General features: G+C 37.9%; 1 protein-coding gene across 6 annotated transcripts in view; it reads right to left on the bottom strand.

Annotated features, from left to right (window-relative positions):
* The window catches only part of WDFY3 (WD repeat and FYVE domain containing 3), a 180,794-nt gene that overhangs the window by 39,715 nt on the left and 125,619 nt on the right, over window positions 1-15,460 (bottom strand). For 5 of the 6 annotated variants that reach the window (XM_075500914.1, XM_075500913.1, XM_075500917.1 and 2 more), the window contains 8 exons: window positions 13,729-13,802; window positions 13,466-13,627; window positions 11,944-12,038; window positions 10,030-10,150; window positions 8,230-8,447; window positions 5,250-5,485; window positions 3,800-3,934; window positions 1,709-1,888 (listed from right to left, as the gene is read on the bottom strand). In XM_075500914.1, coding sequence (XP_075357029.1) covers window positions 1,709-1,888; window positions 3,800-3,934; window positions 5,250-5,485; window positions 8,230-8,447; window positions 10,030-10,150; window positions 11,944-12,038; window positions 13,466-13,627; window positions 13,729-13,802 — 1,221 coding nt within the window. The remainder of the gene's footprint in view (window positions 1-1,708; window positions 1,889-3,799; window positions 3,935-5,249; window positions 5,486-8,229; window positions 8,448-10,029; window positions 10,151-11,943; window positions 12,039-13,465; window positions 13,628-13,728; window positions 13,803-15,460) is intronic. The other variant, XM_075500916.1, reaches the window with a different exon arrangement.

Here is a 15,460-nt window from a genome sequence, read left to right as displayed (position 1 = left end):
TTTGCAAAAATAAATTTTCTCCTTGCAAAAAAGAAAAAAGTTTTGAAAAAATTAACTAAAGCAGTTAAAATAAAACTGAGACAGAAGCCAACTAAAAAAAGGCTATCAAGCTTACACAACAGAAAACAAAAAAGGAACGACCCTTTTCTTTTCTTAATACGATACCTTCATGAGAGTGCAGGTATGGGTAAGCCAGTTTCCCAAAATCTCTAAAAAAAAAAAAAAAGGTTCTCTACAGCTTTCCTGTTTCTGATGAACAAGAACCTTTAAGGGGTTAGGTCTTAAGGAGGACTGTAACAAAAGTGCAAACAGTAATGAAAGCTGTCAAATCCAAAAGACTGACTGTTTTTATCTAACATCCTCCTCCAAATGCAAGAGGAGACAATATGAATTCCCTCAACAGGTTTATCGCATCACCAGCTTACACGTGAAGTAACCAAATGTTTTGAACATTTGGTCTGCTTCAGTAGGAGAGTTTTCAGTAGGAGAGTTCATAGGACTATGAACACATAGTCCTTCTAGTTTTAATGGCAATCTCAGAAAAGCTGAAAGATCAGTTAGAAATTTTCTCTCAAGGCTGAATTTGGGCTATAAAGTTCTGTTGCGGGAACCTGGATGTTACTCATCTGTTTTACAAGGGACTGATTAGTTCTACACATTCAGACAGAGGGAAATGCTGGAGGAACAAACTGATTTGGAGTCAAGAGAGCCCTCAAACAGCAAAAAGCTCAAGTTGTCAGGCAGCTACACAAGGTTTCAAGGGACCTAGTAGTTAAAGTAAAACATGCTCAGAGACATAAGGCTCCTCTGAAAACTCTGTACAGGTGAATGCCAAATCAGCACTACTAGTTTGTAAGTGGCACTTTTTTTGAGAGAGAGAGAGCTCCTAGCATCTATTTCAAGTGCAAGTTAAACTAAAAAGCAAAATAAACTATCTTTATGAGAGACTCATCAGCATACATCTTTAAAAATTGATCTCCCATTTCTATTGACAACAAAAAGATAGCATGCCACCATTAAGTATTTTCTGAAGTATTTTATCATACCCTCCCTAGTTCTAGCATTTGTCAACCTGTAGCCTAACTATCCTTCTATGTTCTTAGTAAAATTACTTTTAGACATTGGCTAACAATAACTGTTTGTTTCCTTTCCATTCATATTCCAGAAATAGTATCATTTGTAAATGATGCTTAGCTCAAAAAATACTTCAGACAGCAATGCAAGCAAAGTTGAATTCACACCCTCTCCTGGCTTGAACTCCTGTAGTTCCAGGTAATACAAGAACACTGTTTTGTGGTTAAGCCACAAAAGAAGAAATGGGAAGCGGGAGGATAAAAGAAGTTTTAGGTGTTATCGCATCCTCCAGAGCAGAGGGCTGAAAGCATAGGCTGATGCAGTCTCTTTTGCTTTTGTAAATCTGAGCTAGCGTTCATATGAGTGAAAAAATGGATCCACTAGAAAACAAACAAACCATGTACATTCCCCCTAAAATGAAGTTTCAGATGTCACTGCACAGCAACTGCCCTTCAGTTGAACATGCACTTGCCTCAATTCTAAAACTCAAGTACAAAACATCCAGCCCAGCCTTTACAACGACCTCTTTCTGCAGGGTAAATAGAGCTTTATCTTTGTATGACTGTTAATTGATAAATCCTCAAAAGTAACATTGAGGGGAAAAACAAAACAGCTAATTAGTTAGATTTCCTACCATCTCAGAGTAAGGTCGTATGTTGAAAGGAAACACTGTTGCTGCCAGTGCACACAGGAACTCTGGACTCATCCACAAGGAAATGAGGTCCGGCACATTGTGATACAAATATCGAAAGAACTGCATCAAGGTGACTGGATATTCTCGAAGCCAAGAGCCTTCTTCCTCTGACTGCCAAGGCTGGGTTGAAAAACAAACAGCACATTAGCACAGATGGCACTAATTAAAGAATGCTCATTTCAAGAAAGGAGCTGCAGGAAGAGGAGCTGTAGGTTCAAATAGGCAATCAAACACATTGTCAAACATGCAATGAGACATGTGATCATGCCACATGATCAAAGATGGGGCCAAATGTGATCAACCATGTGGACGAGCACTTACTCAAGCAGAGCAGAAATAAGTTATTGAACATGTGGCCAAGCACATGACCAAATGTGAAAAACACATCCAGAACATGTCAAATGTGTGTTGGAGCACTTGTCAGAACACATGACTGAAGACACGATGTCTGAACGGTGTCTGAACATGTGACCTAATATCTGATCAAACAAGTGACAGAAAATGTGTTCAAGCACATCACCAACATGTGACAAACATGATCCAATGTGACAGAACATGTCTGAGCATGTCACCATATGATGAACACCTGACCAAACACATGGCTAATCTTTCCTCCAGAACGTGTGACAATTGAACAAGCCACCAACTTCTAACAAACACATAAAACACATGTCCAAACCATGTGCCTGCAACAGGTGACAAGAGAACATGTGATAAGAGAACATGTGTCCAAGCCATCACAAACACGTGACTGAACACACAGCAGCATGTCACCATATCATAAATGCATGAGAAACACGTAGCTAAACATTACAAACATGACAGCAGGACATCTCATGATAAAACAGGCTGGAACAAGTTGCAACTACATGATGAAATGTAACCAGACCATGACTGAACATGTGATAAACCCACAGCAATAACACACGGCAGCCTAACATGACAGTAACCAATGCCTGAGCATGTATTTGAGCACATCACAAACAGGAGACTGACCACGTTTACAACACATGACTGACCATAAGACAAAACATGTGTCCTAACATGTAATGATTCAAAACACACTGGTAAACATGACCTGACTCGTGTCAACCCAAAATGTGTGGCATATATGAACATACACCTGATGATACAGCACAAGACCGCAAGGCAAGAGACAGCACATGTCTCTCAGCATGACACAAATGTGCCCAAACAGGTAAGGGCCAAACACATGACAGAACAGGCCACCAACAAGAGACAGAACACACGACAACAGCAAAGTGTACCGCAGCAGGTCATGAACATGTAACCAGTACACATGTCCAAAAGACACTTCTGAACATGTTAACATGGGAGAGATACTCAAGCAATGCTTCTCGGAGCATATCGCAAACACATGATGACCAAACAGGTGACAACCGAACAGGTGCTAGTTTTCAAACATTTCATGAGATAATTTTCAGCAGATAACACACTTTGGCTCCAAGGAAATACAAAATTTTCCCACTGAGAAACCAACTTTCACTACTCTTGATATTAGATTCAAAGATGAGAAGACGACACATTTTTCTGGCAGTAAATTCATTTCCACCAGCATGTGGCTATTAATAGTCAGGGGACTTCTCTGCATGTGGAAGGTTCATGCACGAAATCTGCAACTCACATAGCTCTGAGCAGATGGGATATAGAGTCTCAAACATTCCCCCACGATGTTAATCAGGAAAGAAATTCCATGATCTCTGCCAAGGGCATTTTATCCTTCTGCTTTCTTGTTTTCTTTTAATTGCAGCAAAACACAAAGCCCAGCCTTTTTGTGAAAAAGCAGTGTTAATTTTGTGGCCACTAATATTTCTACAGATACTGAAAAATAAAGTAAGATAGAATAACCCACTGACAGTGATGGTTTTCACCCAAGTATTATGAGCCTAACTCACATCAGGTTTCTCATGACACTAACAAACCCTCAACTTTTCAAATTTGGCTTTTGACCACATGGCAAGCTCAAACAATTCTGTATATTCAAATACGAGCAAAATTTTTTATGCTTACGGAATTCAGCATGCTTCTCAGCATTCCCAGTAACAAGAAGGCAGCTTCTGTGCAAACACTGTGTATTGAAGAAGTAACGGTGCCACAGGAGGCAGGAACTCCAAATATGAATGTCCAAATAGAGTCTAAATCAAACTGTAAAAGGTGAAAGAGAAGAAAGAAGACATGAAATAATCCCTTTCTCCTGTGCAATTTGATACTGCTTTTTATTATACCTACAATACGCTCACTTGGCAGTATGTAAAAAAAATGAATTGTCTCACATCCTCCAAACTTTATCCCCAAAAGCTTCATATGAAGGGCACGTGTCACTGAAGAAAACTCCTTCTAACCGTGCGCTAATGTAACTGCAACTCTCAGCTTCTCAAAGTATTTAAGTGTTTTGAAACAAGACGACACCTGTCAGCACAAGTGTGGCACAATCACCTCAGTTTACTTCACTCACATCTAGCAGTAAAACCCACATGGTATCCCACAGAAAAAAAAAAAAAACAAACAACAATGAAGCAACCAAACAAACCAAGCTGCATTTTCCAGCAAGTCCAAAAACTTAAATCAATTAAAAAAGGACAAAGTGCCCACCTCTAGCATTAAGAGTGCTACTGCTAAATATTTTAGTTGAATTTAGTTTCGATTTAACAGTGCCATACTTCAATGCTGTAAGCAGAAGATGAGCTTCATGCCTCTACTTCACTGTAGCACAGCACTGAATGTGCTGTCAAGTATTCCTCTTGAGAAAACAGGCAGGCAGAATACCTTCCCATCTGAAATTTTTACTCTCCAGTTCCCACTGATAAATAAGTGTTAGCACTGCATCTATGCTAAACAGGCACTTTGTCTATCTGGAGCATGGCTTTTCTCCATAAAGCACTAGACTAAGGCTTCATAGTACTTTGTTGTAGACCATATAATATCTACTCATTTACACACAATTAAAAACAAGTCCAAAATCAACCTGTTCAGAATAAGAACAATAAACATTTTCCAGCAACAACTGAGATGCCTCCTTACAAAACCACAGAGACTTTCCGAAATAAAAGCCACCTTGTTTTGTCTGTAACCTTGTGAACTCTCTTTAACACATCAACTCCCCACTCTTTCAAAAAAACCCAACCAAACAAAAAAACCCACCAAACAAAAAACCCCCAACAAAGAAAGCAAGCAAAAAATTATGCACCCTTCAATGCCCACACCATGCCAGCTCGAACCAGGGATCTGCTTCTCATTTGACCCCAAAACAGACCAGAAAGACACCAGCAACAGCTATGCCATAACAGGCTGGCTTCCACATACTCCCATGGTACCTTGTCCTCCCACCCCAAACAACCCAGCACTGAACACCACATTGCTGACTGAGAGTCAGCTGCAGAGAAGGAGGGGGCCTGGTTAATCCATTATTTTCTTTCATGACAGACAGAATTACATTAACATCTTACTAGGTAATCCCTACCTGGCAACCCTGATTACATCGGCTGCTGATGACAGGTGCACTGACCTGCAGGTTTTCAGGCAGTTCAGTGACTGGCTGCTGCAGGAAAAGGGCCATGAGGAGGAAATAGAGTGCAGGTACATTAGTGTGCTTCGGGAGAAGGGACTGCAGAACAGGAAAGCCTGGGAAGTGACAAGCATCCCGGTTAATCTCCCGGATCGTTGATCTGCCACCAGCGCTCCTGCCGACATTGAACCCTAAGATAAAAAAAAAAATACAAAAAGCCAACAATGTTAATAGGGAAATGCCTATGAAGCTCACTCTTACTCAAGTAGTGAATTCAACAGGGTACCTCCTCAGAAATTAATGCTGTAAAAAATGAATGTGTGTATACAGACTATCACACACATATTACACAATTCTGCATCCCATGTCTGATTTTTTTAATCAATAAAAAAGAAAAAAGGAAATTATTGCCTTCCAGTACCACATAGGTGACACTGCTCCATACAGACTGCCTAATGCTACCTCGCATACACACAAAGATCCATTTTCTGACCGTGACCACAATTTCAAACTTTTAAAACACCCAGACTTCTGAAAAGAGATATTTCGCTGGCAGAGAGGGAAGTATCACCTTAATCTCAGGTACGGATTTATATTACCAGGCAGCGATCCCATGGCCCATTTAAGTCAATGGGTGGCTAATTTGTTTCCAACAGTATCTCAGAGGCATCTTGTTTCAGCTGTTTTGTTACTGATTAATCAGCTGGTATGAAGCATTAAATGCTCTTATTTTATCTTAAGTGCTACTAGAGGCACAAACTCACCTTTTGTGACCCTCCTCCTACCTAGGTGTTTCATTTTCCTATTTAAAAAAAACCAAACAAACACTGGGACAGCAGAAGTGCTTATTTTCAATTGAGAAAGGAGGCAGGAAGACAGTTCAGTCTCTGTAGCAGCACAGATAGTGAGCCATTCTTCTGGCACTGCCAGAGATCAGGTTGTTTTTCTGAGGCTCTAATACAGATATTCTTTCCACCAGAAATTGACTTTTTAAACAGAAAACATCCACCAGGAATCAGACTAATGAAATCCTTGCTATAAAGTTGCAGGAATTCCATCAGTAATCTTGGACAAAAATGGCTCATATTTGGTTTCATGAGAAATCTTGGAGCTAATGTGTTGTAATTTATTACAAAACACAGGGCATGAAAATTAGATAATCTGTCACTATCATTTGATGAGACAAGTTTAAAAATATCTGCTTGGTCACAGTCTAGCTTGGATTCCATTAAAGTGATACTATAATAAGAAAAATAGGAAAACTCTACAAATGCTCTCCAAATGTGATTGTATCTCAAAATCTCATTTTAGAAAGATGTTGTGACTGAAGAAAATTTTTATGTTATTGGACATTTAAAGTGGCTACTGAATAAACATCAGTCAATTCACTAAAATATCAATGGTTTTCAAATTTTAAGGCACATGCATATGCAAAAATTGTTTCTTAAATACAGGACCTTAATCAGAATTAGCCAAACAACAGATGCTATAGTACATTAACAATAAATGTTTGCATGTGTAATAAGGTTTCAGAAAAACTGTTTTCCTTAACCTTCCTAATTCATTAGTAACACAAAGAACCATCCTATGTTCCTAGTTGAATATCCTGAGGGATATATTATGGGAAACCACTGTAAATAGACAGACTTAATAGACAGTTTTATTTATGCAAAAAATAACAAGACAGCATAAGATACTTTGATAGATTTCAAAGAGACAAAGCAGAAAAAAAATGGACTTTATATTTTCATTTCAGGAAAAGCCACCTTCCTGAAGTAAGATCACTTCAACAACACTTCACAATTATTTCTTTATAATAAACCAATTCAGAAAAATCTTTAGCGCAGAAACAGATCATATACTGCTGCAACACAGAGAGATGGGTCCTTGTACAGTCATTTTAGAAACAACAATTAAGTTGAAAGTACTATTAATACCACTGCCCTGATCTAAAGCCTACTCAAGCTCATGAAAGACTCTCATTTAATGTCAATGGGTTTGCATCAGGGTCTGAATGGACATTCATCTGAAAAGCACTATCTTATTTTGACTAAAAAAAAAAAAAAAAAAAAAACCAAAAAAAACAAACCAAACCAAACAGGTCCACGGGAAACTGCCACTACACCTCTCTACACAGAATTGACATCCGTTATTTCAGACACTTGGAGATGCATTTCAGACAGCTTAGAGATGCTCAAAATGGGCCCTGTAGCACCAAAGCCTTATACACTGAATTCTAGATCACATGGGGTAACGGAAAGGTCTGATAACCTGGATAAATGAGGCTTTAAGAACCTGCAAAGTAAGTCTTTAATAAGACAGAGAGCACGAGCTTGTATGCGTGCAGAAGAATGCAGGAGAGGGAGAGGAAAAGAAAAGCTGAGATGATACCATGAACACAGAAATTCCCAAGATAAAAATCCAAACTGGTAAATCTAATTGGCACAGAACTCACTAGACAAAGCCGCTCAGGTATAACACCACATGATGCTCTAACTAATAAAAGTAAACAAATGAGTAAATGTTATTGAATCTTTATTATTAGCTATGTGTGTACGGTGCTATGCTATGCTACCTTTGCATCTAGCTCAGATGTGCCTGCCCACAGGACATACTTAACCTCACCATGACGGTAACAGGAAAAACTGATTAGCTACACAGGCTTCATGAAGATGATGAGGTAATACTGAACTACAATGAAATCTGTGTAATGTCAACGGAAGGGCAGTTTGTAAAACCACTCCCTTTTGCCTAAGAAATCTAACTCTTAGTTGTAAGAAAATCAAAGTGCAGAGGCATCTGATTGCAGCACAGACAACACTAACAGAAAGGATGTATCTGCCAGATGATATTCATACAATAACCCTCGCCTCAACACATACGCACACACGTTCCCACGCAATCCTTCAGTCATGAGGGGGCTGAGATGCCATACCTAGCACAGTACCAATCTTATTGGTCAAGACAGAATCTGTCTGATCCAGCCAGCCTCCACCACTGAGACCCTCCTTAAATTTGATAAGGATGGACTGATTACTCAACAGGACCACAAGAATTCGCATGGCTGCTGTGACCGTGGTGGAATGCAGATGTTCTTCCATAAACATCATAATCCAATCAAAACCCAGTGTCTTGACCAGTTCTTCACAAGCCCTAATTAAAGAGAAAAAAAAAAAAGTCACATTTTACAGCATTTAGTTTCCTACTAGATAGCAAAAATCAGCATCCTCCACTACAGGGCAAACTTCAAGATCAGAGAAAATTCAGATCTATCACAGAGTTAACTGAATTCTTAGGTAAGTTTGCTACACAACAAGAAATGTTGCTCACCAAATCTTGTTAAATGGAACACTTGCAGTGTGTTTGTTTAGCAGAAAGGGAAGACTAAACACAGATCCTGGGACTATTCCATTGCATGAGATTTCCCTGATTGCTGCTTTTGATAACAAATGTGGAATGCTGAACCGGAAATGTTTGTCCACAAATTCTAATTTCCAAATACTTTTTATTGAGCCATACACAGGTAGAGCACTTTCACAAGCCTTTTTAATAAACTGGTATTAAAAAATGAAGGTTTTGTTGTTTTGTTTTGTTGTTGTTTTTTTTTTTTTAATTAAGGGAAGAGTTGCTTGGGAATATTTGAACGAATATGGTCTTTTTTTTTTTCTTCCTTTTTTTGTTTTTTTAAAGCAGTATTGCTGAAAATCTCAAATTGGTTTAGGTTGTATGTCAACCAATGCTCAATCACTACATAATCTACATATGCCATATGTCAAAAAAAATACCTCCAGACTCAATACAGCCTACTGGGCAGTTGCTTGAAAGTTATATTTTATCAAGGTTTAAACTTGACAGTGTTTCAAAGTCTCTTCTCCAACTCACTTATATGACTCTAGTGCCTCATTAAACTATAATATCATGTTCCCTCACATGCGATTTCAAGGACCTAAAGGGCATTCTAGGGTCAATGATCCTAATAACCCCTACTTGAAGCCATTTGCTCTTAACCAAATAAGAAGCTGACTATCCCACTTCTCTAAAAACACAAGTTTTCTCTTTTGACAGGTTTTATTTTCTCTATAGCCACATATGAAGTTATGAGAAAACAGCACCAAGAAGTATGTGAGCAAAGCAGAGGGTTAAAGAACTGGCTCTCCAGATTAAAAAAAAATTAAAAATAAAATCAAGGTAGCCAGACATCCACACTTGTTCCCACTGCATCCTACTCACTTGTGATCCTCTGTCCCTCAAAGTTTTAAAATTAACAATTTTACAAACATTATTTTTCTTCCATGAAGTAACAATAAGAAGCAAGCAATCTCCCCCCACATCTACTATGTATATTCCTCTCCTGCTGATATTTACTTCTATTGTTCCTAACTTGAAGCATAAGTTTCTACTAATGCTATCAACCATGGTCTTAAACTTTTTTGTTTTTAAAGATTCGAAACAAAAACCAAATAATGCAATAGCTGGAAGATACGTGTTAGTTACACCAGCATCTGCTTAGTACTATCATTCTTGCTACCACAACTGACAGCATACAACTCAATAATCATGCATTCCATTTCTCCTAGCATACTCAAAGCTAATTCAGTGACATCTGCATAAATCATTCAATAGTTCCTATAAAATAATGCAATTCAATTAGTGAATCAAAAGGGGGCTGTATAATTCTTCCCCTTCAAATAAAAAATTATATCTGTTCTCTCTCTGAAGTTTTTTTTGTACTTACTGCAAATTAACAGTTGTCTTTTCTTTAGATGTATACAGAAGTTTCAGAAGGATATCTAAAAGCCTGTTCCGCAGCAGAATAAGATTAGCTGAAACAAGTCCTCCAAAATCATCCTCTGCTCCTAAAAAATCAAGTAGAAAAAAGGAAAAAAAAAAAAGGCAAATTTAGGCTTTTGGAACTCAGACATTTTAAAAGCTATTAATAAATTCCATATGTAAGCAAACACAACCTGATCTCACTCAGGTCACAAGGAAGCCATGCTAAAGTGCAGGCAGCCTGCTATACACTGGTGAGAAATGCTTGGTGCCCCATTATCACTGTTACACAGAGTTTGGTCAGTTTGAAGAATGGGTAAAATGGAATCACAGCTTCTCAGACAATAATCTAAACAGAAGTGGTCCAAATTAGCTAAGCTAGTCACTCCTGGCAGGTAGAGACATAAAAACCATCAAACACGCACTCCACCCCCATCCTCTCCCCCTCCCCCAACCCCACAACACAGTAGTTGGATAAACATTTTGCATTATGCAATCTGGGGTGGGGTGTGAAATCCCAAGGAAAAAAAACCTGATAGTTCCCAACTCCCTCCAAATCTAAGAAATGGAGAGAAAAATTAGTTTCCTTTTCTTTTGACAGATCCCCAAACTCATCATTAGTTGAAAAACGCACTGCAAAACAAGCCAATACATGCAGCTCAGGACTAGTTTTACAATTATTTTGTGAATCCCTCTTATTGTACCTTATGCTGTCAAAGGAAGACTACGTTTTTACATTATTTAAAAAAAACCCAAAATCGCAACTTGAGGCTACGTGCAAAAATTAAGACAGATAAATGGACACTTTCTGGGCCAAGGTTTTGTGTACAAGTCACAGACGCGAACACAAAGCATCTTCTATGGCAGAAGTACAGCAGAACTGGTGAAGTCCAGTAACCTACAAATCTCACGTCCTTTGCCTCAAAAGCTTCTCTCTCCATTCCTGCACAGCCTGAATTTCTCCCCAAGGTTCTTCAGTCCTCCAGGCAGGCAAAAAGCAGCTCAGGCTGCGGTTAGCCTGGGAAAAAACCACGGCTGGCCTGTAGTGGGAACACCAATCTGGATCTCTCTCCAATACCCACTCCCTCTTTTTCACTAAAAAGGTCAAGTTCAATCATCTTTGAGACTGCAATAAGCAAAAGTATTCAGAAAGAACAGGAGAGGCACAGGGGGATAATGATGAATGTGTAGACTGCCTAAACCCTGTTCTTTGGGAAAACAGACTAATAAAGCTAAATGTAAAGCAGAAACACTTCTCTCACTTGCCCCTGTGCACCAGTATATTCTCAAGAGATGTAGAAACATAGCATCTTTGGGCACCCCCTTCTAGTTATTTGGGTGACACCCACTGTGGGGCTAAAACATTTCTGTCAGGGAGACTGATTGAAAACGCAATTGCATAAGCCTTTTTTATTTAGGAAAACAAGGGTAGAAATGGTCTCAAAACAACTCAATATAAGCATTCTTGAAGGACAGTAAGAAACTCCACCCCCTCCCCCCACCCTCCCCCCCAAAAAAACCTAGGTTGTCTTCATTCTTTCATTTCCTCCACACCTGGAGGGCAGATGCGCCTAGTAATCCATTTTTGTCTTTTTTCTCTCCCCGCAAAGAAGCAGAGATGCACAACTGAAGGAGCGAGTGGAGGAAGCAGAACAAAACCATGCAGTGTTAAATGAGGGAAAACAAAACAAGAGTACATCGGTTTTGCACTGCTTTGCATGCAGTACTGAAAACTGAAGTACCACAACTAACCAACAGCTGGGTTATAATAAAATTTCAATACTGCTAATGACACTATTTCTACATTTTAAGTGTTTAAGCACAGAAGTGATCACAAAGTATTTCTCTTCTACTGCTTCTAAGCCATGCCATCACTTACCACTGTCAAGCTTTTCTTCATTGTTTATTTCCATGACCACAAACTTCTCACAGACTGCAAATGTAGGTAAAGTGGAAGAGAGGAACTGTCCAAACCTTGATGTATATAGAAAAACAACATCATTCATTGATATGACAGATGCACTCTCATCTATCAATAATTCACCTTAAATATAAAACCATAACACTAGTGAGAGGGCGACACCCAAAACCATCAACTTTCTCACACCTGAAGATTGAGGAAGATAGTCTCCACCTAAAGTTACTAGCCAAAACCCAATTTAATGTGTAGTAATTAATGGAATCTTTGCAGACAAGTCTGAAGGTAAGGGACCCTAAAAATGCTAGCATTCAAGAACGGAGACTGGCCGATACCACCAAGTCCTAGTAAAAAGAACACAAGTTAAAGAAAGGAGAACAAAATATTATTCTCAAACCATTACAGCTGAACAAGTATCACATCAAAAACAGTGATTACTTGACTCTGGTATAACATTTATGCCTATAGCTTGAGGTGATGTAACACAAGGTCATCGTTTTCTAAGACAAGATGATGATTGTGCTACTCAAAGAAAGGAGATACAATATATTCCTCTCTCCTCTAAAACTAACCTGAAATGGTCCCTAGCTAGTGTAACTTTTCCCAAGTTATACAATATTTTTCATTTTTATTTCCAGGAAGGAGAACAAGAAACAGTCAGACGGGCATTCTACAATCTGTTTCGTAACCATTTAAGCATAAAATCAACAGTTTTATTCTTGAATCATTTTTTGTCCTGCATAATTAAAACAAAGACAGGTAAGATGTTCAGGTTGATGCTTCTGACACCTTTAATTTTACTTAAAGTAAGAAGCTGAAAACATGACCACTCATATGCAAAGAGCCCCCAAGCCCTGCAATATTTTATCCATTTCCATTATCATGAAATGGGAGATGAGAAAAATCAAGTTTTCCAGGAGTTGAACTCATTTAAAAGCATTTCAAATACTCCTGTACATATGAACTGCAATTATTTATGCAACTTTCATCAGCCAGAATTAATAGTACTATATCTGACAGCCTTAAATATTTTTCTACACAGTGTATGATTAAGAAAAAATCTTGAACTAAACCTTTCATGTGGGAAAATAATCAAAGCTGCATTTTAACCAGAAGTATCATGATACTCCATCTTTGGAGTATACATTGAAGTAATATTCAATGCTATTGAAGAAAAGTGCTCAGTGCTTCACATGAACAAAGGAGCTGCAATACGGCACCTTCGCTTTTCACCTGAAGAACGTTAAGCCAGTTTAATCATTCAGTCATATCTGTTTAGATACAAGCTGAATTTAATATGCAAATCAAGGCATTAACAAAGTTATTGCCTATGTCTAGTTCAATTACTTCTTAGAGGAAAAAAATCAGTATCTGAGCATTTCACGTTACTTACTCCACAGCAGTATTACCATTACGTATTTTTGACCAAGATCACCAACATAATAAAACCACAAAAGCCAGAATTATCATAGGTATGGGCTACCTGAGCAAGTCATAGCTGCTAGGGAAGCCTTGAAGCAGAAAGCTCAGCACATTACTAATCGCAGCAATAGTAGGCTGGGACAGAGACATATCTCGAAGGGTCAAGAGCAGTCTTGGGATGAGCTGGAATTCCCTCATTAACTTAGCGTTCTTTGCCGCTTCACTGGAAGAAGGAAAGAAAGAGGCGGCAATTTAAAATTGGAGCATCCTCTACATATTACCTAATCCTGTAAGTCTCATTACCAGGCTGGCATTAGCTCATACCTGGACTCAGTGAGAAGTTCTATGAAGTGCTCAAATAATGACAGATGAAGCTCATAGGGTGCATGAAGCCAGACCTGAAATACAGAATAAACAATTATATGTTTTGTACACAAATCCACTTTAAGATTAAAAACTGGACATTAGTTTATCAAAGGTTATGAAAGGCTTGAAGAGATTAAAACTGTTCATCTACATGACTATTTATCTGGCCATTGCACTCAAAAGCTCATAACAAGGTTCTCAATTGTTTATTCTTCAACTTCAGATAAGTATTAAATATACTAGCGAAGACTAAAGAAACACACATTGGTACCAAACATATTCTGTTAGCATATAACGCTGAAAACTTTTGAAGAGTTCTTCTAAAGAGTTCTAGACAAAAAATTTACACGCTACCTGGAATTTCTCTTTAAACAGATGGTGCAATGACTCCAAAGGAGTAAACCCCAATAACAAGGCTGATGCAAAATGCCACGTTAAGTTTATTTGGCTTAAGTGAAGATTTTCTCTTTGTAAAATTAACTTACTATCTTCTGCCAAGACTGAACTCAAGGTCTTCCCTGATTTTTTTTTTTTTAAATCTTTACCCAGCATTTCCTGCACATCATTTTAGATGATTTAAATGATTTAGATCCTCAAAAAAAAAAAAAAAAAAAAAAAATCAATTGTTCAATCGATAGAAGTAATAAAAGATATAAAAGCCAGAAATCTCACAGTTATAGCTGCAAATCTCAAAATTGACTTGCTATTGAACAAAGCATAATTAATACTTGTGCTCTGGTGTATAAAACTGGCTTAAACGAAAAGGTTTCTAGCTTTTGCTTTTCTTCTAATCTTATCATCTAAAATGATCAGAACAAATCTTTTCATTTCCCTGTTTAGCATAAGAGTAAGAACATCTAATTTATCCAATGTAAGTGAAATGTTTGGGTCACTGATTTCTGAATACAGAAATAAAATAAATAATAATAATAATAATAATAAAAAAAGTCAAAACCTGAGGCTTTTGTAAAGTTTCTTCTTAGTGACTCACAGTCTTATGACTTGCATATTTTTTTATTTTTTTAGTCTCTTAAGTGTATTTGTTCTCCAGTTGTTCTTGGTCTTCAGGGGGAAAAAAGGAAAGACGTGAACTAAACAATATGAAATTGGAACTTTCGTACAGTAGTTGCTGTCTGAGTGACTATATACCACTGATGAAATTTCTCAGCTGGTTCATTTTTTGGGGGAAAGGAAAAAAAAAAAAAAAAAAAGAAGAAGAGAGAAGCATATTCTTCAGAAGAATTCATGCCTCACTGTAAAAGGAGCTGGGCTGTGATTCACAGTCTTCCCTGCTAAACAATTCATCTACCTTAAGACCTCTGCCACAAATATTACCTCTTGTAGACGTAATAACTGCTATTAAGTCTATGTTTAATTTTGTGATCAGAAGGGAAGCATTATTGTAATTTAAAAGGTTTGTTAAAGAATAACTAGTTACACGGTACTGAAGAATTTATGTTTAGACACGGCACAAACTTATTTCTAGTTTTAATATTACACCTCAAAAAAAAAAAAAAGGAGGAAACTTCGGTGGGTGACAAATTTCCTCTGTATTAGATCCCCACTAAGGTTAAAAAAAAAAAAAAGGCTCAAGTTTGCCCTTTTCACTTCCTCTTTTTTTGTGCCATAATTATAGTGTATTGTTGATCTTGGCAAGGGGGGCTGGTTGGGTGCATTGAAGACCTTTAAG

This window comes from Mycteria americana, chromosome 4 (assembly GCF_035582795.1).
Source record: "Mycteria americana isolate JAX WOST 10 ecotype Jacksonville Zoo and Gardens chromosome 4, USCA_MyAme_1.0, whole genome shotgun sequence".
In the NCBI taxonomy this organism is placed as follows: domain Eukaryota; kingdom Metazoa; phylum Chordata; class Aves; order Ciconiiformes; family Ciconiidae; genus Mycteria; species Mycteria americana.
This window is presented reverse-complemented; position numbering and strand designations above follow the sequence as displayed.